This window comes from Melitaea cinxia, chromosome 1 (assembly GCF_905220565.1).
Source record: "Melitaea cinxia chromosome 1, ilMelCinx1.1, whole genome shotgun sequence".
In the NCBI taxonomy this organism is placed as follows: domain Eukaryota; kingdom Metazoa; phylum Arthropoda; class Insecta; order Lepidoptera; family Nymphalidae; genus Melitaea; species Melitaea cinxia.
The window spans coordinates 5,955,574-5,979,632 of record NC_059394.1 but is presented as its reverse complement, the minus strand read 5'-3'; the positions used below and the strand labels follow the sequence as shown (position 1 = coordinate 5,979,632).

Here is a 24,059-nt window from a genome sequence, read left to right as displayed (position 1 = left end):
TCATTGGTTACAGTGTTCTTCATATCAGGTATCGGTATAGGCATTAAAACATACTCCAAAATTGTCAACATTTTATCAGTTACAGAGCGGTCATTTTATTCTTTAGTTCCTGCGGCCATATATAGTTGTTGCGTAAACACTCGTAGGCTGTACAAATGTAGGTTAAGTTGCCCTTTTAATATCGCCCCTGGCCTAGGCTCATGTTACAAAAATAATATACATTTTATAACGTATTACTAGTGAAGAAATATCATTATATATTAGTATATATCAATTAATCATTGAATTATTTATTTTCGTTCGTGAAATACTATTTTAGTTTTCTCTCTTACCACAATATAAAACATTACAATAGAATTGAAAAATTAAAAAACAATATAAAAGACAAACACATATTCTTCAATGCGAATGAAAATGAAAATATAATTTAAAAAACCGTTTATACCTCACTATTTTACATGAATATGTTACATATAAATATATTTTCAAAAACAAAACAAATTTGACGAAAAAAAGAAAAGCATTGACACGAGTAAAAATACCAAATATAAATAAAGTTAACTATTAATAAGATAAGAAATACAAAGACAAAGTGAATACCCCAGTGACCGGGGTTTAATTAATAAATCATAAGTATACGAATTTATTCAGGCCAACAACTCTAAAGGATAAATACGAATGAAAAATTTCCGGAGAATAAGTATTCTGCGTTTTCATTCTTCCCTAATTAAAAATAAATGCCTAATTTTAATTGTACGTTGTTCGAGAAGTTTAAAATAGTTTGATATCCGGCATTAATTGGTAAAGTTTATAAAATTTCATTGCGATGGAGAGAGTTTGTACGAGCTCTGTAACTACTATCAAAACAGTTTTTAAAACGAATTCTTCAATAAATCCCTTTTACAGATTGCTGTTAGCTCCGTTTAGAAATTGTCTGAGCATTTGCATTCATGCCGAATCCTTACCCGTCTTACGTAACATTTCGGCAACGAATTCAATATTAGGGTCAAAGCTCCGACCGAATCCGTTTATGCAGAGAGCTCATGGGGTAGGATTATGAAATGATTTAATATCGTTGCTACATTACAACCACAAGCCATTACAATAAATCAGAAATATCGTAATATTAATATTTACTAGATTAAATTGGTTGCATGGTGACATAAACCTTGTTGTTGATTGTATTGTACAAAGTTGAAAAACTTAACCTAATACCTAACCAGAATACAAAATTAATACAAAAAATAAAGGAAATTTTAAGCAGTACATAGTGACAGTTAATTTTAATCGTATTTAGCTAATATTCATTCATTTATGTTTTTTACCTGACTTTGACAATAGTGGTAGTAACTTAATTTTGGTTAAATTTTAATTTATTTTTAACCAGAAAGCTAAAGAAAATTAAAACGTATTATGCCACATTAATGCCTATACGAGTATAAGAAATAACGAGAACCTTTTGTTGTTTTGTCCTTCTTGGACTCGTATTGTTTTCCAGAGTACCGTTTGATGTAGAAGGCACGCCCATGTATACTTATCCTATGACTAAAATAGAATTAAATATTTATATTATTAATGTTATGTACATTAAAATTACTGTAAAGAAAATTTTTTTTCTAAAATTTCATATATTTTCTTTTTGCGTGAAAATAATATCTGGCAGTAAAATTAATTTGTTCAATTATTATGATTTAAAAATTTTGTGAGTAAATAACCTATCTGCTTAAAAATTAACATTGCTACTCCGACTGCGTGTGAAGCGAGGCTAATTGCGAACGTTTTCATCAGTTTACCTCGTGGATACAGACGCCTTAAGGTGTGATGAAAGCAAAAATTCTGAAAGATTGCGCTAAGCTGTACAACTCGTAACACGTGCACCACGTAGAAATTTCTATTTAATTTTAAACCCGATATTTTACAATGCCGTGTATTTTTAGTTTGAGAAAATAACAAGATATAGGTAAAAAAAAGCAACTCAACTGTAGCAATAAAGTATTTTTACAGTAGATTTACATAGTTATTTTGTAATTTGTAGTCCAAAAGCAAGCCTGTGGGTGATTGCTTACGTTTTCTCAGCGGACCGGCACATTACCACTTTCCAGATTTGTGAATGAAGCAAAAGACTGAAAAGATGCCTAGCGCCTAAGGTAATTTGCATGAAAATACAGCAGACGACCCAAATGAAAAGTGTACGTGAAAGAGTTGCTTTAAAAGTACTATTAACTGTGTAACAAATATCCAACTGTTACCATATTTTTTATTCATCTATTAACATACGTAAACATAATTTTGCTACCCACTCAATTGTTCAACATCGTAAAATTTACGTGACGCACGTAATTTATATAGGGTCCTCCACAATGAAGCTTTTCATCTGAATTTTGTACAACCCTTCAGAAGGGCTTACAAAACCTCTCACAGGGGCATTGGGCTATTGAACGAATCGCTCATTTGTTAGTGCGTCAGAAGCCTGAGAGCCGAATATAGATCCACGTGCGGAAACGAAGTCTTCCGGTCGTAATTTATGAAATAAAACAATAGATTTACGCGTACCGATTAATAGTTATCAATTAATATGGTATATTTACTTACAGGGGCGCGCGATTTTGTGCAGTCGGTGGTTGCAAGTGCAAGTGCGTTGGTTGAGGACGCATGCCGAGCACGGGATCGAGTCGGCGACACGCGGCGGCCGCCGGCTTTACACTAACGCACGCACGCGCGTCTGACATGCCCGCCTAGAGCTACGACGCCACGCGCTACGCCGCCGCTACGATGGGCGCTTTTATACCGACCACAAGAGCAAATTCGTCATTAATTATCGTTAAAATTCAACAAGTACAAATATTACGAATACTATTTTTCGGATAACCTTCTAAATTAAATGTTGTAGTTCGAAATTGATTACCTACTTATTCTATCATATACACTTCAAAACAAACTGACCTTCAATTGTAATTATAAATATTTATTCGATATATAATTAAATAAATACTTATAATTACTATGCTAATATCAAGATATTATAAACAATTCTTCCGTATTAAATTGTGTAATAATTTTCAAAGCAACGGTGTGAATGTACTCCGTTAGATACTCGCTCGAGTCTCGTGGCGGCGATTACGTTAATATCCGGGGGCAGATTTGGATTTGACAATAAAAATAAACGTTTTTTTAGCCGAAGCTTAAAACAATTCGTAGCAATGAAAATGTGATCATGAATATATCGGAAACATAAATAAATGACTGAGAAGAATACAGATTTTTACACAAGATAAATAGATATAAATAACTTTTATCGTTTTACAAATGGGAAAAACTTTTAATCTACACAAATATATAAAATTTAAGTGTCTGTTTGTAATATTAAAATAACCTCTTTTTACTAAACGCATATGCATACACGGTGCAACCTATACCAAAATAACATTTTTTTTACAATTTTTGTCTGTCGTCTGTCTGTTTGCTCCGCCTGATCTCTGAAACAGCGGGGCCGATTTTGACGAGACTTTCACTGGCCGATAGCTGATGTAAAAAGAGTAACTTAGTACTTACTTTTATTTTAGAAATTTATTTTATAACTCTGCGAACTGAACAATAACTTTTTTGTTAGATTCCACACGGACGAAGTCGCGGGCACAGCTAGTTAAATAATAAATAACAAATGTAATAAAGATTATTGTTCTTGTGAGAGATTGTTTGTCAACACTAATGTCAGAAACTACAAATTCGATTAGAAAGGTATTCGAAATTCCATCACGAGCTACTGAAATTGATTCACTCTGTCTGACGTCGGGCAGTTCGTATTTACAATGCAGCCGTAATCGCTGAGGATCCTTTAAGCGTTGCTAGACTTTGGCTCTGTGTGTATTTTGTACTGTTTGTGTTAAACAGATCGATCAAACTCTTAGTCTGATTTCATTATCACCTGCTATAATAGGGTTCCTTAAGATTTGATTGTACAAGCAAAAAGAAGAGGAAACATGAACGCTTTTGCAATACAAAATGCATGAACTACGATGAACTCTTACCAAGAGATTTAAAATCTACTTGATTATTTTGTATAACAGTTAATAAATTACTTTTATGTTTAATAAAACATATTAAGACATCTTTAAAAGTGTGCTGACCTTTCGATTTGACTTGCTAGGAGGTCAGGAGTTAAGCCTTGCACAAAGTCGACATAACAAGTAAAAGATGTGAAAATTTTCTTACAAGAATCGCATAACAATGCTTGCAAGTTAAAAAGTAGAGGACAATCACATAATTAATTGTACATCTATTATCTTTTCTAAATTACTAAGTGGCTTACGTTAATGTTTACCTTCCCATGTCTCTAACAACTGAAATGTGTGTCCCTGCAACATTGGTATTATAATGGAGGCAAATTTTTCTACAAACAATCGTCTTGATTGTGAAAAATAACTTCTTATGCAGTTCTTCCAACATGTTATACAAATGTAAATTTTTTGACATAAAACTTATTAAGTATTACGAAAATAAAAAATAGTCTAGGTAAAATATGGCGTTCGTCATTTAGACATATTTTAGCTATCTAGAGGTAAAAAAAAATTCAAAATCGAATCCATAATTCTACAGAAACTAACCCTTAAAAACCAACAAAATCAAATAAACTTATTTAGTTTGTTTGTAGTATTGATGTCGATCAATTTTTATTTTCTTAGAGTTTATATACAACATATTTTTTTTATGTAAGTAATATCCACAGGCTTATAATGCCCGTTTGTTATTCCATATTTTTTAATTTTTTCTTTTAAAACATGCATTGGTAACTGCAACTTTAGAAAACTTAAGAACTGGCCATACAATCTCTAAAAATCAACGCGAGTCCACTAACCAAGACTATTCTACATATTGTTTTTTTTTAATAGTTATTATTTTTATTATATTTACATTTACTATATACAATACAAATTAAAAATCAAAAGTCCGTTTAAAGTCAACTAATATATCGCATACCGAACAATGAAATATGCAGATAAGTTTAATAGGTATATACCTACATAGAGCCGGTCAAAAACGTTAATTTTTATTATCGCACCGAAGCCCGTTTGACCACCCCACTTCATCCTTACTTCATCCTTATTGTGGACAAACTTAAATTATTTTCAAGAGAGCTTGGCCTTCAAACTCATTTATAGATTTAGTTAAATATGAAGTAAAGCATCAATGCAGCTTATTTCAGTCGCGTAATTCAAACTTAGAATAAACACTAAAACATAACTAAATAATCAAGTTCGCATAATAGGTATAAAAATCTAGTATGTACGTCAACTACAGACTGAATCCACTGATTCTGTTTTAAGTTAATAAAAGCTTGCATCGATTCAGAATTTAGCTTAGGGTACATACAGGGTATTCTTTGAGATTATGGTTTTCTATTATTACTGTAGATCCCTTTTTTTATACAATATTTTCATAACTATTAAAATGCTTAAAATTGCACTCAGTTTCTATTTAACTAAAAATTTATTCGTTATAAATTCCTAATTGACGTATTTATTAAATTTATATTACATTTGTTCACACAAAAAGTTCAAAAAGTATTATACACCACTTCTTTAACTAGGCTGTGACCTCCTTCAATACGAGTATGCTTCAGTCCTTAATTACCAACGTAATAAAGTAAAGATGCGAATTTAAATATCTCTTACCACACTTGCATCATATTTATTATAAAACCTAGACCAGTACAAAGGCCAGCACAATTAAAAATATTCTCATAATAACTAAAATTCATAATCTCTACTTAATATTATAAATGCAAAAGCTTATAAGAAAAGGTATCTGCAGTACTGGGTATAAAAATAAAATGATACATGCTGCTACAAAATACAACATGGGTAAAATTTAGATATCTTGGAAATTGTTACTAAATAAAAAAAAATGCAATATTAAACTTCTTTGTTTGTAATCCTTCATTAATCAGAATCATTAAAATTGGTAAAAAGCTGTGGTCATATATATAAGCAACTTCATATCACATCCCTGCTGCCGTAACACCGGACCAGCGAGCGATAGACCGAGGATCTATCGTCCGCATTGCACCATCCCGAGGAGGGAGGCAACCTTAGTGTTCGAGGGAGCCTCTCGGAATTCGTTTATGACGACGAGCCCTAATTAGGCAATGCTGGCGAAATCGCAGAAGTGCTTAGCGTCCCCGTAATCCCACCCCAGACGAGCGAAGGAACACCCCAGAGGTTTTAGTCTATGCGAATCGGACATAAGCTCCAGCTCCCCTGGGCTGGAGGTATCCGTTTTGGATTTCCTCTGGGTCAAATAAGAAAAGAAAAAAAAAACGTTCATATCACATCAAATTTTTATTAGTGACCTACTGGCGTTGTGTAAAAGCCATTAAACCCAAAATCATATAAATAATTTTAATTCACTTCATTAATAATACTTCAGTAATAAGCCAGTACGAGATAAAATACAATAATTGAATGTGTTGAGCTATTTTTTCAGTCTTTAACTAAAAATAGTTAAATAGAAATACTTTATTCAAAGTTTTTTAATTTTTTTCTTAGTACCTACGTTTTCTATTGTATATAAGTAACTTATAAAATGATAACCTATTTGTGTGTGACTAGCTTACAAAATGATAACTAATGCAAGTATTAATAAAGTCTGCAACTATTGTAACATAAAAAAAAAATTGTTACATTTATTTGTATTTAATCCATCAGCAAATAGCTTTCAGCAATTTATGATAGTAATAATAAACAGAAACAAATATTTGTCTATACCCCACACATAAAATTGTCTATGGACTGTATACTGTCAAAAACTTTTTCCTTATTATGTGGTGTTATTTTTCGAAAACGATTATTCACTAGAATATTTTTATATAGGTACTTTGAAATAATACTGTGAATTTAAAGTACAGTTTGATAGTGAAAAAATTGTTATGTTCCTCTTTGACATTGTTTTCAACATTTTGATTAGACTAGAATCAAAATGAAAGTTTATATAAAATAACTATTACTTGGTCAAGTGTGAACTAAGTAATAATTGAGCCGGAAAGGCTATAATTTTTAAGTTTAGTCAAAGAATATGGGTGACGGGCCTTTTGTTGCTAAGCCGGCTCGGGGGTGGCTCCATCCCGATTCGTTGTTAGCTAGTGATGGGATAACTTATGCAGTAAGGGTAAGTCAATGAAATTGACAGGAAATAATTTTGAGTTAGTGGTATCCTCACATGATAGTACCTTAGTATTCTGATAGCCTGCATTTAGATATTTTATTTTTCAGTATATTGGTTGCATGGAGATTCTAACATCAATGAAAAAATTAGATTTCGAGACAAGATCACAAGTAGCAAAGTAAGTAGAACACTTAGTTCTGATCTTTAGTGTTTTTTTTTATCTTGATCATAATATCAAGACTTAAATATACTGATATAAAAAATTACAAGCTAAGTTTGATAATTAATACTAGAATTGACTTTGTGACTAGTGTTTAAATTAGTTATGAACATATTATAAGATTTGATAAGCATAGAAAAATAGAATAATTAGATTAGTAAAAGAAGTTATTGAGTGCCCCCTACATCTCCGATGCGATGGCTATGAAGAAATTATTGCCCTCTCCTATGAGTCATAGTATAATGATTAATAGTAAACATCCTCAATAAAATAGGTTATCTAACAGAAAATATTTTTCTAAACTACTGATTGACAATACTATGCTTAAACAGACAAATAATAGTAACTCGTTATGCATTTAATTATTTTCATAGAAGTGTACATTGTGATAATTCTTATCATACAATTTAAATTAACACAAATATTTTACTAGGTTTATAATTATGTAATATACAAAATCTCAACGTAAAAGCAAAGTGTGTAAATAATATAAAGATAGACAATACCTAGAGTGAACATTTATAAACTGTGACACCTGGTTTTTATACATTTTATTTTTAATAATAAAATATATTATATTTTTGATGAGACTAAGTCTCTAATGATTCCACAGACCACGTAATATGTTTTTGAAATATTGATAACATTGTCAAAAAGTACATACATAAGGGTATGTTATTATATTTTACTATTAAAATATATTATGATATAATATTAAAATATACCATCTTTAGACTAATTTTAAAAATTAACATTTTTGTTTTGCCAGTGACATTGATACAAAAGATTATTAAACTGTTTAAAATTTCTTACAATTTTCTCAGAGAATGCATTGCAAGAGTGTGTTCAGCAGCAGGTCTCAGATCAGCTGATAAAAAACGTCGAGTCTGCCAAGCCGCGGCTAATGCTTTAGCGGCAAGGCCTAGAATGTCACACTCTGGTTCAAATGTTGCCCTCACAGTATCATCGAGAGCTATCACTGTAGCTGTGTTGGAGGGCGGTGAAACCATTGCTCGTCATGATATGCCCCGTGTTTCATTTGCTTCTGGGGGTGACCAGGTTCGTTCAAGTATTGAACAAATATATATGTTTAACATAGAAACACTATCATCTGTTCCTACAGTAGGAAACTTTATTGTTGATTTAGGTAACATTATAATTTATGATAAAATACATGTAAATATGGTATGTTATATACTACTTATATTTTTATATTTTTTGTTATATTTATACAGTAATACAATGTTTTCATAAGAAACAATTTTTTTTAATAACTATTTATTGCCAGATAAATGCAGGAAATGAGCTGTGTGCTGGTGAGCTGAACTTATTTCAATTTTTAAATTGAATATTAGTGTTTTATGATGGCATAGAACACATATATAGAGCATTCGACTTCTAACTACATTCCTTCAAATGGGGGTTTCTGTAGATGTAATAGGTCACATTCACGTGAAAAAAAAATTCCAAGCCCATTTTTAAATTTTACTTTGTCGTAATATACGAACTCTGGCAAGGTACTTCTACATAACCGTCCAATGAGCGCGTAAGCACGGCTATAATTTACAAAAAATAACATTCTACGACGAAAGGAATTCTTTAGTTGTATTCGTCAGTTGGTAATAATTTTCCTTTTAATTGTGTGTTTACGTGTTCACGAAAGGTAAAGATAAAGTAGCTTGTTTATTTAAACAGTCAAATTTAAAAATGGAACAGGATTTATTTTCACTTGGAACGTGATATGGTTCTGTAGGTCTAATATACACCTATAGAATTGAAGAAAAGTATTTAAGTTGAACGTCTGTATACAATTTTTAAAATATTTTGATCTTTTTTAATTAATAAAACAAATTGATAATAATGTTAAAATTAAATATTATATTTAATAATAACATACTATGATACTTATCATTAATTAATACGTCTACCTCAAAAACTTGCTTCGTTATTTATGTTCAGAGGCACATATGGTCCCATTTATGGCAATCATCAATAATTCTTAAAAAGTTGAATGTGTCACCAGTGATAAAGAACAGGCTATGCTAATGTAAACAAGCACCTTTTAAAATGGTAATATATAAATACTTATTTCGTTTAATACTTAAAAACACAATAACATGAAGAACTCGGTAGTAATTAGGCAAAATAGTTCAATATCCTCTAAGAGTAGTTACTACTTTCAATAGTGAAATTTATATAGATATTTGAGAAAAGATGTATAAAAGGTCTTCAAAGACCAATACAAACCAAAAACATCATTTTTTACAATTTTTGTGATGCAAAAATCAACTCAATGAAGGTCGATTTAGTATTCGCAGTTGAGTTGCTGGAGGTCTGACTTAAAGACTGGTGCATGTTTCATCTTAATAAACGCTCAGAGCATGAAATTCAATTTTATATGTAGTAGTGCACGACACAGCTAGTAATGACTATGCATTAAATAATTGAAACCTAATTCCAGGATTCGTTAGACTTCGTGGCGTACGTGGCAAAGTCGGCTCCCCCGACAGAGTGGCGCGCGTGCTATGTACTCGAGTGCGGCGGACGCCTCGCGCAAGACGTCATCGCGACCATCGGGCAGGCTTTCGAACTGCGCTTTAAAGAATTCCTTACAAAACCCACCTCGTGAGTATCGTGCATTTGTTGGCGTCATCATCATCATCATCATCATCATCATCATCATCATCATCATCATCATCATCATCATCATCATCATCATCATCATTTCAGCCTATCGCAGTCCACTACTGGACATAGGCCTCCCCAAGTTCGCGCCAGACATCCCGGTCTTCCGCAATCCTCATCCAGCCTACACCGTCAATCTTACGTAGATCGTCGGCCCAACGCGCCGGAGGACGTCCCACACTGCGTTTGCCAAGACGCGGTCTCCACTCCAGGACCCGTCTACTCCAACGGCCATCGGTCCTGCGACACAGATGACCAGCCCACTGCCACTTCAACTTGCTAATTCTGTGGGCTATGTCGGTTACTTTCGTTCTCTCGCGGATAGTCTCATTTTTAATCCTATCTTTGAGAGAAACTCCAAGCATAGCCCGTTCCATTGCACGCTGAGCGACTTTAAACTTGACCGACTTTGTTGGCGTACAATTCGTTAATTATTAAAAAAAATATTCTTTATTACTGTACCGGCGATCTAACGTAGGGAACCGGGATGTTTGGCGCGAGCTAAGGGAGATCTATGTCGGGAGATATAACGTCTGTTGTTAGAAAGAGTGATGTACATACACATATGTATTCTCTACTATGAGTAACGGTCGCTATTAGAGGTCTGTAATAACTGTAATCTGATTACACGCGAATTTCAATTTGTTATTTTATTTTTTATTTTTTTGTTTTTGTGTAAGTTAGTATGATGTATAAAGTGAGGCGCGTGTCGCAGGTTGAACGTGAACGGGTCGCGGCCGCTGGCGGGCGGCGCGGGTGCGGCGCGCGCGGCGGGCGGCGGCGCGGCCGAGGAGCGCGAGTACTACAACGACATGCCCGACAAGATCCCGCCGCCCGAGCCGACCGCGCACCGCCACCCGCCCCCGCCGCCCCTCGCCAACCTCCCGCCTATCTCCTCGTGAGTGCGCCAGCCTACCGCACTACACTCTGCTGCACCCTACAACACTAGTACACAATAGTATTAAATACTTTGCTACGTGGCACACTACAAATTACATTTTTGAAATAGCAACTCATATGTTCTAAGTGCTCTATGTCTTTGATAATGATCTAATGTTACCATTTAAAAGTGCCATAAATAATTCAAGTACTAAAACTTCCAGTGATAGTATTACAGGTCTATTTTTGACTATGTTGTGCATGTGCCATGGCCAAACCACTTTAATGCTGCCGTGTATAAAGTTTTTTAATTTACTCGATATCATTTGTAGGTGTGTTTTGTGACTATAGTTGCATATATTCCAGGTGTGAGGAGAGCGTGCGGCACTACGTGAATCAGACCCCACCCCCGCGAACGCCCCCCACTGCGCTGTTGCCAAACCATAACACAGACATATTTGATATGCGTATGAACCTTTCATATATATTTTAATAAAAAGTTATTATTCTTTTTAGATCTGAGGTATTTCATCTCTTAAAATGATTGTACAGTCTTTTACAGATCATCATCTATAGTAATTTCTTCCATTAATAAATAAACTTTAATGATTTCAGAACCATTTACAGCAGCCCCAGTGTCATCAGCCACCTCAACTTCCCCTGCTACGTCGTCCTCACCAGCAGAGGACTTGCCCCCCACGCTTTCCCCTGCTACACAATCAGCCCTACTAGCCAGAGAGCCATGGTACCATGGGCCGATATCCAGGACTGCAGCAGAGAGGGTATGACTTGACTAGATATAAACGACGCGTTGGTGCAGCGGTAACAGCACTGGCTACTGCGCTGGCGGTCGCGGAATCTATCCCCACACACGACAAACTTTTGTGTACGCAATACAGATGTTTGTCGTGGTCTGGGCGATGTTGCATGTATATTGGGTGTGTTTTCTAACCCCTGACACAAGACATAATCTTATTGCGGGTTTTGAGTGTGTATCGTTTATTGTTTATGTTTATTATTTACTAGCTGACAAACACTAATAAAAAATAGGGGTTGGTGGTAGAAGGGTGAAAATTTAGGGTTGTATGTACTTTTCAATGTTGTCATAATAAAATAAAAATATAAAATTATTTCTAAATAGTAAAAATATATATATATATATAATAATGATAATAAATAATAAATAGGTAATATATAAAGGTAGGTCACCCTTATCATTTAGGGGTTTAAAAAATAGATGTTGGTCGATTCTCAAACCTACCCAATATTCACACAATATTTCATAAAAATCAGTCCATCTGTTTCGGAGGAGTTTGGCAACAAACACTGCGACACGAGAATTATAAATAAAAGATGACTTTATTAATTATTTCATCTCGTCACTTTAAACACAATCTCCTCAGTAACAGTAATACTCAAATACTTAAATTTTTCTGTAATCTAAAAGTAGAATGATATAAAGATATTGGAAAAACAACTGAGGTCCCTACCTCTGAAAATATTCTGCATAAAATCTGGAGCAGCCCAACTAGGGAAGTACCTTGTCCTTACAGAAGTTCACAACTAAATAATACTGCTTTCAAGTAGTGTTGTGTTCCTATGGGTAAGGTGACCAGAGTTCCTGGAGGGATTGGGGGTAGCGGTAGCATCGCGTTTGCGATATGAAGGGGTCTATAAGCTACGGTAACCGCTTTACCAAACTGACCTAGTTGTATAAAAAAAAGTTGGAAAGAACCTTGGTCAATTTCGTCCGCAAACTATACACGCTTGTAGATTTGTAACTTTCCGCTGACATCAAGTTACACTTCCAAACTCACGAGCTACATAACTAAAACGTCACACTATTACAGTTAGTGGTGGAAGATGGCGAGTTCCTGGTGCGGCAGTCGACAGCGTGCCCCGGACAGTTCGTACTCACGGGAGCGCGGCGCGGTGCGCACAAGCACCTTCTGCTGGTCGACCCCAACGGAGTCGTGAGTGTTCCACTCTTACCTCCCTTCTCTTTAGTTTCTCAGAGAGATGAACTCATATGTGACTCTTATTTTTCCCCACTTTCGTTTCCCACTACGGGATCGACACTCCTCTCATATTAGGAAGTCAGATAGATGATTAATATTTATGAAGTTTACTCCTTAAAAAACAATACGAGACTCTTGGTAATAAAAATGCGGGGAGTCAAATCGTGTGAAATATTAACGAGACCTTTTTGGAGTCTAACGCCCGAATTAAACGCTTTGTAGTAGACGTAAAACACTCTATAATAAGAAAGTCCAGTAACGGTTCCGCTGGGCGCGCCAGGTGCGGACGAAGGACCGCGTGTTCGAGAGCGTGCCGCACCTCATCAAGTACCACTGCAGCAACGAGCTGCCCATCGTGTCGGCGGACTCCGCGCTGCTGCTGCGCCGGCCCGTGCCGCGCTCCTGAGGCCGCGCCGCGCCGCGCTACGTGCTCACCTAGCGCGCCCTCTCCTAGCATTCCTCTCCTAGCGGCCCTTGCCTTATGACCCTCAGCTGATTCATTTCGCCTAGTTTCCCATCCATGACGACGCGTTGGCGCAACGGTTACAGCACTGGTTTATGGCGGTTGGGGGTTCGATCCCCGCACACGGCAAACATTTGTATTGGCCATACAGATGTTTGTCGTGTTATGGGGGTTCGTGCAGTCATAGTGGGTCTCAAACCGTGCCTCGGAGAGCACGTCAAGCCGTCGGTCCCGGTTGTTATCATGTACGACTGATAGCGATTGTCACTCATAGTAGGAAATGTATCCGCCAACCCGCATTGCAGCAGCGTGGTGGATTAAGCTGCGATCGTCCTCCTACATGGGGAAAGAGGCCTATGCCCAGCAGTGGGATGTTACAAGCTGAAGCTTAGATTCCCGTCACCTAGTTACCTAAACGCTGGCTAACGCTAATCTTCCAACGACAAGCTAGATAGAACACACGCCTGCTAGAACAACCGCCGATATAATAAATTCTCTAACACTAAGCACTGTACTCCATTACCTATTTATTATACAGCATCACCAATTATAGTCCGCCATACATCCTCCACTATCGTAGCCTATAGCACATATTCGCATTATATTTCAGGTGATATATTGTCAATCAATAGAAGTTTCAACATGGGTATACTTCTTTCCAAAACGCCTCCTGGTTTTTTTAGTATCATTTGTGGTACGTCCTTTATTTTATTTGTACTCCACTGACACTTATCTAGCTGCATACTGCTATGTCCTCTGTATCCACTTATTTCTAAAAATACAATATTTTATTTAACGTAAACATATATATCCCTGATTGGAAAAAGTAATATTAGTGTAGTACATACCTAAAATTATAACATTATTGCAATAAGAATAATATCTTTAGCATATCCTTATAATGCAAAGAAAACTCGTATAAAATAAATACATTGGTTAAAATGTTCATCGGTCTAAAATATAATAATTATAGAAAGTATAGTACCTATACCAATATTCCCTATTAGCTTCTGTTAGGAGTTTTTTGACATTTCACACTTCTGTTAATTTAAATGTTAAATATATTTACTCAAGTGCTTGTTGTCATTGAATCCATGAAGTGATTTTTTTTTATTAAACCTATGACGTAGATACGTAGTAATAGCCAGTAGATGTGCCTTTAAAATCATATATTCATGTGAATAATTTGTATTAAAATATTTGATATTCTCAACAAGTATATAATTACAAGCTTATAACCCATTTTATGTAGATAATCTGATTTGATATACGGTTTATTTATTATATTATATATATTATTCGAAATAAAATGAATTGACTTTCGAGTTTACTTTCCATTAATGAATAGTGAATGAAATATTAATAATTGTCATTTTAGCAAAAATATGGTATTTATTTCATACTTTTCTTAATCAAATGATTTATAGATGATTATATAATGTAAACTAGTCAAACGAACATTTGCTTCAAATACGAAAAGTATATGTGCCACTTTGATAAAATAAATGTATAAAAATTTTCAACTTTGCAAAAAATAACGTTAACTAAAGCTTTTTTGCACAATATTTAACAAATTCGCACAACAATATCAAGTCAGGTTAAATTGTTAATAGTTACACATTTTGTAATAAATGCGCATGTAGTCAATTAAAATGATTAAAACATAAAATAATTATGTACAATAAAAATATATAAAAACACTTTTTAGTATCCTTTAGTGTAGTTTCTTTTATTTTTCAATATTAATGAATGATAACAGTCATTCATATTCGGAATTGATGACATGAGAGTTTAATACTATAATTTTATAACGTTTTTAATAGCATTGAATATAAACCACCATTTTATATTTGTAATGACTCAAGATTTACATATTTATATGAAATACTATTTTTAAGAATGTTGTCTTAATGTTGCTATTTAATTTTCATACTCTCAATTTAATTTCAAAAATGATTTGACTGGTTACTTTTAATATGATCATTTACCAAAGGAGCTTCTTGTAAAACGAACGACGGTGATTGCGTATGGATTTGTTAGCAAATAATTACTAGTGTTCACGAAATGTAGCTACATGTGAAGACGCATAGGAATTTAGAATAAGATTTTTTATTATAATATGTGCAATTTCATTACCAAAATGTATTGTGTTTGAGAAACGTTATAATTATATGTTTTGATACGATCTGCATTTCTTTAATCATTATGTCGGAGTATTTTATTAGCTCTCTGTTTTAGACTTACATCGTGTATAAAGTAGTATAATGTTAATAATAACGACATTATGTAAGAATACAACAATAGGTGCTATAAAACTTACTTAAATATAAAAATTATAAATAATGTTTAAGTACCATCACAAAAATATATTTACTTAATAAGACTGTATACATTAAGAATTTATACGTTTTTAATTGTAACAATGTCGGAATAATTAAATTTTATACCGATAGTTATTGTACTGAACAATATGCAGTATGTATTACTTGACATTAAATGTCATTATCTTTTCTTGTAAATCATTATTTACTTGCTTAAAAAGTGCTCTTAGGTCCCCTACATAATAACTGTACTAACTTTAACGCATTCTGATGATGTCGATGTTGTTCAAGGCATTTGGAACAGATGAATCGAAATCTATTAAATTTATATTATAATATTGTAATCATTATACTGTAATTTCGTTAATAGTTCGAAATGTTATTGTATGATAAAAATTATTCGTTACGTGATTCCTAGTTGAAGCTGATGTCGATTTTCGACTTTTTACTTGTGTCATTTCCAGTGCTTTAAATTTATTATTTTCTACATGTTATTGTAAATGTATGAAACATAGTTATATTATATATGTCATTGTAGTATTGTGAATATTGTTTTGTCAGGTATTTATTGCAAACCGTAAAACTATGCACTTGTATAAAACTTATATTATCAGTTATAGTGAATTATTTTTGTCATAATCACTACCTAATTATTATTAGTTTACTTAAAAGTTATAATTTACTTTGGCACTCTTTACCAATTAGAGGTATTCATAATTTACGGTTTTCAATGTATGGGTTACAGTTCAATTCTATTCTTTGTTGTATGGTTTTTGTATGAATTGTAATCTGAAGATATTATGATGACGTGTGTAATTGTGTAAAATTCGATGTCGAGTTTTAATAACTTATCTTAACCTATGATCCCGCTGCATAATCATCACGTTCAAAGTTTCAAACTCTAATTTCTACAAACATTTATGAATAGGCATAAATATAAAGTACATTAGTAACTGGAACAGGGAACCTTGTTATCAACGTATTTGCGAATTCATAAAGGTTTCTACAAATTAGAGTTTGACTATCGGACGGATATACGTGATGAACGTAATGATTTTGCAGCTAGATCTTAGGCTGTCTGCCTGCGTCTTTATCATAACAAACAGAAATTTTTATGAAAAAATAATACCAGAATGTACTGTCTCAGATGGATAGTTTATTAAAACCGATTGCTAGTTTAATGATAAATAGTGAGTGATGAATTTTAGCACTAAATTTTACGTCAAATTTTCTTGAAAATAAAGTCTAATAAAGTTAATTTACTAAATAATTGTGATTATAGAAATAAAATATATAAGTAAATTTTGTTTATGTTTTGTCCATGATGTCCCTGAAAGCGAAACTGTATTGTCTTATGAAATAAGAAATATAAAGGATCATCTTCAATTAAAAACGCAAATCAGGAAACCCACGCGGTCGATCAATTACAATGACAGCCAGTGACGTTGCGAGCTAAACTCGCGCCCGGGGCGCAATACCTTTTTAGCCCCACATATTCGAAAACCATATCATATTTCCAGCAATTTTTTGGTTTATGGACCATTCAGCACCCCCCTTGTGAATAGCACCCGAGATGCAGCTACGCCACTGATGGCAGCACTGCAAAATATTAATCTTCACATCCAGCAGGCCTAGCATGCGCGCCACGACAAAATTTTGTCTACCCCTTTTCTCGTATTATTTCTCTATGTCTACAGTAGCTAACATGCGTGAACGCGATACTCTTCTCGTTACGTCAATAGAAGAGATAATCATTAAATTTTAGTGATCTGTGATATTTATCTCTACGGAAGCTAACATGACATCGTAATTTTGTCGAATTTTGTCGTTTTAGGAAGAGAAACTTCTCGTTTTCAATATTATCGACGAGAAAGACGATAAATAAAAAATAAATAAAACCGGGTGCCTATTTTTTGTATACCATGGCGTTTCCCTATTATAATTATATAATTTCGGTATACGAAGAGCGGGAAATGCGAAAAGTCGAGTGAAGTGTGCCATATAATGACACAAAAAACGTATTTGCGCCCTGTTGCTTCTTATTCTAAATAATAGTAATAATAATACTTTATTTCAGACCAAAGTATAAGTCCATATTGGGTTAGTACAACAAGACAAGACAACATTCAGAATAAAAAACAAAACAAAATTATATTAAAAAAATCAATAAGTAAAAATAAAATTAAATAGAACAAAAGTAAAATCAATAATCAAAAAAAAAATTCAAAAAATTTTAAAAATTAAAAAAAAAAAAAAAAAACAAGGCCTGATAGAATTACAATTATCTAATGTGCGACAAGATATAAAGCACAACACGAGCATATTGTTTTACATATATAATTAAATTCATTTACTTACGCCGTTTTATTTTCCATATTAGATTTTTTAAATTAGATATACACTTTTTATCTTAGCCAAAAGGCCGAGAACATTGTTAAATAAAACATGTGTCACTCGTTTGAAATTATACAAACGTTGGCTCATCCCGGTTTGGCACGATTGGTCAATAACCTTGTAAATTCAACTTTACGACATAAGAAATAAGAATCATATTCAGTTGTGATTATGGTTGATAATGTTTCTCTACTCGACAAGGCGAAGTCTTCGGAAGAGAATTTTATCTCTCGTAGTGCGCATGTTAGGGTAATCGAGAAAATACTCGATGTAGACATTATCTCTCTCTCTCGTCAAGAGATATCTCGTTGTATGCATGCTAGGCCGGCAGGGGTGTGAAACTCGCCTACATTATCGTAATTCAGAAATAGTCATACAAACTAACGCCATCTCTTGGACGAAGAGGGTGAGTTCGGGGTGATATATTAATGTGTCGAAAATAGATGGCAGTAGCAGCAGTAGAGTCGAGAATTTTTGCAAATATAATTAATTTAAATAATCATTCAAACATGTTTTGTATGATTCATAGGTATAAAAATATATATTATAAAATATAAATATATGTAGTCTTTCGACTGTAGGAAGCTCCTTTTCTATATTTGCAGGGCGCGGGCGTAGGTTATACTCGCACTCTTTACAATATTATGTAGGTAGTACTTAAGAAGATTATAACAAAATTGTAACGTACACCGAACACGTGTATGCGTGCGCGCTCTTCGGCGTGTTGATCGTATCGTGTGGCGGAGGGAGTAACTCAGAGCAGTGCCTAGGACTTGCGACCTAGGTGTAGGTTTAAGGAGATCCCCTTTGAGATGCGCATCGACGCTCACCTTCACTGCTCGAGTTATACGCCCCGCGTAGCCAAATTAATCGTAATAGATAACAATTAATTCGTTTGCACAAATTAATTATTGAACGAGTCTAGGTTAAGCTACTAGCAGGATACAACAAGTGTATCGTGCCAAGCCAGAGCTAAGACTGCCTTAGCGGCGGTTGCACCGTTCGTTTCGTACACGTCAAAATAACTCGAGTAATATAATAAATGAGGGTAGATGACTATCGAACGATGTGCTAGGTGGCGCGATCGTTGCATCTGTTGTTTATAAATTCCTTTCTAATTGCGTACGACAGTGCTATTGCTGACATATATTTTAATTTATCTCCAATATTTTTCGCCGTGGCAATATTATTGATGCCCATCGTTCGTTAGTCGGCCATATTTGAATTTTGAATTACTCCTCGTTTTTCACACCTACCCCACCCCAGCCTGCAAAATAATGATATTTGTAATAAAAAAAATACTAATCGATAGATTTTCAATAGCTCAATTCAACTATGTTGTCCTTTTAAATTGCTCACCTTAAATTATTTAATTAAAAATCAAAAAAGTCGTTGAAAAATATTCATTAATCAATAATTTCAAAGTCCTATATCTTTTGATGTATACAATATTTTAAATTGCTCAGTGTTAAAAAACTGCTCAAGTTGCATTTATAATTGCTCAAGTATAGTTTGGAACAGGTCCACTTTCCTTAATTTTTAAATAAATATAAATAGTTTGAACAAATAAAATAATGATATTTGTAAAAAAAAAATTAATCGATAGATTTTCAATAGCTCAATTCAACTACGTTGTCCTTTTAAATTGCTCACCTTAAATTATTTAATTAAAAATCAAAAAGTCAAATTTTTTAAATCAAGTATACAAAATTTTAAATTGCTCAGTGTTAAAAAACTGCTCAAGTTGCATTTATTATTTAACAAATTTGAGATTGAGAATTGAGCTATTGAAAATCTATCGAATAGTTTTTTTTTTTTTATGTATGTTACTTCAGAACTTTTGACCCCATTTGGTCCCATTTAAATTTATTTGAGTTCTAACAACTACTTTTCGAGTTATATCTAATAATGCGTTTTTACTTGACGCTTTTTTCGTCGACCTACGTTGTATTATACCGCATAACTTTCTACTGGATGTACCGATTTTGATAATTCTTTTTTTGTTGGAAAGGAGATATCCCTAGTTTAGTACCATGAAAAGGAAACCAGGATCTGATGATGGGATCCCAGAGAAATCGAGGGAAACTCTTGAAAATCCGCAATAACTTTTTACTGGGTGTACCGATTTTGATAATTCTTTGTTCGTTGGAAAGAAGATATCCCTAGTTTAGTACCATGATAAGGAAACCATGATATGCACGATTTTATTTTTGTGTACCCACACATTAGGAATTCTAAACATTTTTGAATATCATATCAAAAATTGACCGCTCCAGCGGGATTCGAACCCGCGTCTCCGACTGACCGTGTCGGATGATGGAATCCCAGAGAAATCGAGGGAAACTCTTAAAAATCTGCAATAACTTTTTACTGGGTGTACCGATTTTAATAATTTTTAATTTAATCGAAAGCTGATGTTTGTCATGTGGTCACATATAAATTTTATTGAGATCTGATAACTAATTTTTGAGTAATCTTTGATAACGCATAGTTACTTGACTATTTTTTCGTCGATCTACGTTGTATTACTTGTCGATGTAATTGAAGTCGGTTTTTTTTCGTTTGCGAGCAAACACAATTATTTCGTCAACTTAGGTTGTATTACTTGTCTATGTAATTAGTCTTTTTTTTTTCTTTTGCGAGGAAACAATTATGATATTAAATTACTGTAAGGAACTGTTTGCTCACGTACAATAAATAGGAGTTAACTAGGAAATTACTAAACTCCACGAATTATGTTTTGACACTGATTTGTTGTGTTTAAGGTGAATAAAATACATATAAAATTGGTGTGTAAGCAAAAGTTGCCTAACGAACACATAAAAATATGAAATAGTATAAGGCAATAAATGCACGAGTAAATCCTCTGTACAATTATGATTAGAGGTGTTAATCTTATCAGCACACAACATTGTACGAATAAAATATAAAAAGATCAACAATACTTTTATAAACTGCGGTTGAAAAACTTTTATATATACAATGACAAACAGTATTTAAGGGATAACTCATTTTCAGAAATAAAAAACAATAATTTCCGTATTTCATAAGTTTAATAAAAATTTAATGTTACAGTATAAACAGTAAGGTCGTAAATGGCAGTGATGTTATTATTACTTATAAGTTACAATATTCACTATACAAGACCAACACTTTCCCATGTCATCTACGGCGTGTCGCTCTTGACACTGGCAAATAATACCTCCAACATTGAAATTGCATTAACATATCTATAAAACTTCGAGAGAAATAACGAACGGACCAGTGTCAAAAACGGGTCGCCCTACGACATCCGCCTGCCGATTGCCTAACCATTGTCTAATTTTACATCGAGCCAAACAATAATTATATCTAACATTCGTTAATCCAATCAAAAAGAAAATAATTGATTTTTTTAGTCAAGTTTATATTTATTTGCATAAAAAATAAAATATTTTTACAATCAGATCCCTCCTATTCGCGACAGACTAAGTGCAGTTACAGTTAGTCGTCGCGAAATGAGAGTTCGTTTACTTTCATTTAGAAGTTTGTCTACTCGAGTATAACATTCTTTGGGACATAGCAGCACTGTTCACCGGACCCTCCTAAAACGCAGAGCCACACTCCGTGCCTTACACTTACAGACTACTATTCGCTATGAACATTATACTAGGAATCGAAAAACTAAAATCGAAGTGCGAAAAAAATAAATAAAATTTTCTTCTATACAAAAATAACACATTTATTGTGGTGAACACCTGAGCACTTGAGACCAAACGAAACGACCTTCCGACGCTCTACCGACTCGATACATTTCCTTAACTAAACATCTAAATCTATCGACTAAGTGTACAGGAGGCGGTCGCCAATACGCTATCAATACGCTACCTTCGGCTAATCGTCGCCGAAAAATTGACTTCGCTTTATCATTATCTCTCACAATTACAAAAGTGATCGAGGAGATTGTAAACTGTAAATTTAACGATTTAAAAAATTACGTTTTATCACGAGAATATTCGTATCGAACTACAATTTATACTCACACACCGTGTATTAAAAATAGAACGTCATCTTTATGATAACTTACATTTTTATACAGTTGGTCGAAAACGTCAATTTCTCATAAAAAATACAGAAAACTAGCTAGCGACTATCGACAAGGAAGTGCGAGTCGAAAAACGATAACTTTCGACGTCAGATACTACATTCATGAATGACATTAACGTTAGAAACTAGAAAATCCCGATAAACAAAAGAAGCGTCACATAGATACAAACGAGGAGGAGGCCGCTCTACTCTGGCGGCAACTAGACGGGCGGGCCGGCGGCTCAGTCCGGCGTGGACGTGTGCGGCGGCGCGGGGCGGTGCAGCGTGAAGGCGTCGTACACCTGCGCCAGCTCCTCCACGTGGTGCTCCTCCAGGCACAGGAAGCCGGCCAGCGTGGGGCTGGCGCGGCGCGCGCACGCCAGGCAGTGCACCACGTGGCGGCGCTCGTGCTCGCGCACCAGCAGCGCGTGCCACACCTCGCGCTCGCACACGCCGCAGTAGTGCGACGCCTCGCCGCGCGCGCGCCCGTGGAAGCGCACGGGCACGCCGCGCGCGCGCACCGCCTGCAGCGTGCCGGCCGCCGCGCGCAGCGTCTGCAGCAGGCACGTGCGCATGGCGCGGTGCAGGCGCGGGTCGGTCACGCGGATGTTGCGCGCCAGGTTCCACGTCAGGTGCACCATGGGCACGATCGACTTGAAGTTCTGCACCTTGTTCCACTCGTAGCGCTCGAGCGCGAGCGAATACTGGCGCGCCGTCAGCGGCCCGACGTTCCAGGCGATGTTGTTGCACCAGCCGGTCGCCTGCACCCAGTGCACGCAGCCCGCGTTCACCCACACGAGGTCGCCCGGCCGCTGCGTGAAGCGGTACACGGGCACGCCGTGCGCGCGCAGTTCGTCCGGGTCGGGCCACCACGAGCCGTGCAGGTAGGACAGTCCGTGCCGGTCGCACAGCTCGCGCACGCCGCCCCAGTACGCGTCCGGCACGCCAAACCACTCGCAGTCGCCGGGGCCGATGTTGATGTTGATCGAACAGAAATTGTTGTTCTCCTGGTGGCCGGGCGTGCGGCTGCCCGGCACCTTCATGTAGAGTTGGACGGTGTTCATGCCGAGAATGACGTGACCGACGTGCGAGAGCATATTCCCTGCGGAGTAGACGCGCGCGAACGCTGGCAGTTTATATAGCTCGGCGAGCTGCGGGCGCCACTTGCGCTCGTCCGAGAGGTCGACGTTGGTGCCGAAGCGCAGCATGCGCGCGGTGCGGCGGCGCTTGGCGGGCCCGGAGCCCGACTCGCGGCCGTCCGAGTCGGACAGCGCGCCCGCCGCGTGCGCCGGCGCCGCTCCGCGCTCGCGCTCCTCGCGCAGGGACTCCCGGAACGAGCCCGCCTGGTACTGTGCGTACTTGCGAACGGTGGTGTGCGAGCGGTGCGAAGCGCAAGCCCACACGCGCCGGCGCCCACTCGCATCCCAGTTCTCGTCCGCCGACTGCATGAGCTGCGTGCGCACCTCGACCGCGTGGTCGGGCCACGCCTCGACGAGCGTCTTGGTGGAGAAGAGGCCGAGATCGAGCTTGAGCGCAGCGGTGAGGCCGCGCACGACGGCGATGGGGTGTTTGAGGCAGAAGTCCTGCAACTGCGGCGAGAAGGCTTCGCGCTTGGACTCGACGTACACGAAGGGCGCGGGGGGCGCCAGCTGCTCGGCGGACAGGCGCGGCGGCGGCACGCCGGGCGGGGACGGCGGCGCGCGCCCGTCGCCCAGCACCGACCACGACGACGGCGCGCCCGCGTTGTCCCTGGAGCGAGACATGACTGTAAGCTTTCGAACATTCATTACACACCCGACGTATAGGCAATGTTTTATCCTCAAAGCTTTGTGAAGAAGATTACCAGAGCGAGC

General features: G+C 36.2%; 2 protein-coding genes across 2 annotated transcripts in view; one reads left to right on the top strand and one right to left on the bottom strand.

The window, feature by feature from the left end:
• The first annotated feature begins 7,071 nt into the window (after positions 1–7,071).
• Positions 7,072–13,369, top strand: LOC123667710 (SHC-transforming protein 1). The gene is made up of 9 exons (XM_045601581.1): positions 7,072–7,164; positions 7,269–7,339; positions 8,206–8,440; positions 9,843–10,006; positions 10,782–10,964; positions 11,312–11,412; positions 11,561–11,727; positions 12,796–12,918; positions 13,244–13,369. Exons 1-9 carry the CDS (start codon positions 7,072–7,074, stop codon positions 13,367–13,369), a joined length of 1,263 nt encoding a protein of 420 aa, XP_045457537.1.
• Positions 13,370–22,448: 9,079 nt separating this feature from the next.
• The window catches only part of LOC123658037 (lysine-specific demethylase 6A), a 43,235-nt gene continuing 41,624 nt past the window's right edge, over positions 22,449–24,059 (bottom strand). Inside the window, exon 12 of the mRNA XM_045593546.1 lies at positions 22,449–23,955. Within this exon, the coding sequence (XP_045449502.1) occupies positions 22,449–23,955 (1,507 nt within the window). The remainder of the gene's footprint in view (positions 23,956–24,059) is intronic.

Bases quoted from the DNA above. Each gene is read 5' to 3' on its own strand.
- LOC123667710 (XM_045601581.1), top strand. From the start codon at position 7,072: ATGGGTGACGGGCCTTTTGTTGCTAAGCCGGCTCGGGGGTGGCTCCAT. The intron at 7,340-8,205 runs GTAAGTAGAACA...CAATTTTCTCAG, and splicing joins ACAAGATCACAAGTAGCAAA to AGAATGCATTGCAAGAGTGT. The intron at 11,728-12,795 runs GTATGACTTGAC...ACACTATTACAG, and splicing joins CCAGGACTGCAGCAGAGAGG to TTAGTGGTGGAAGATGGCGA.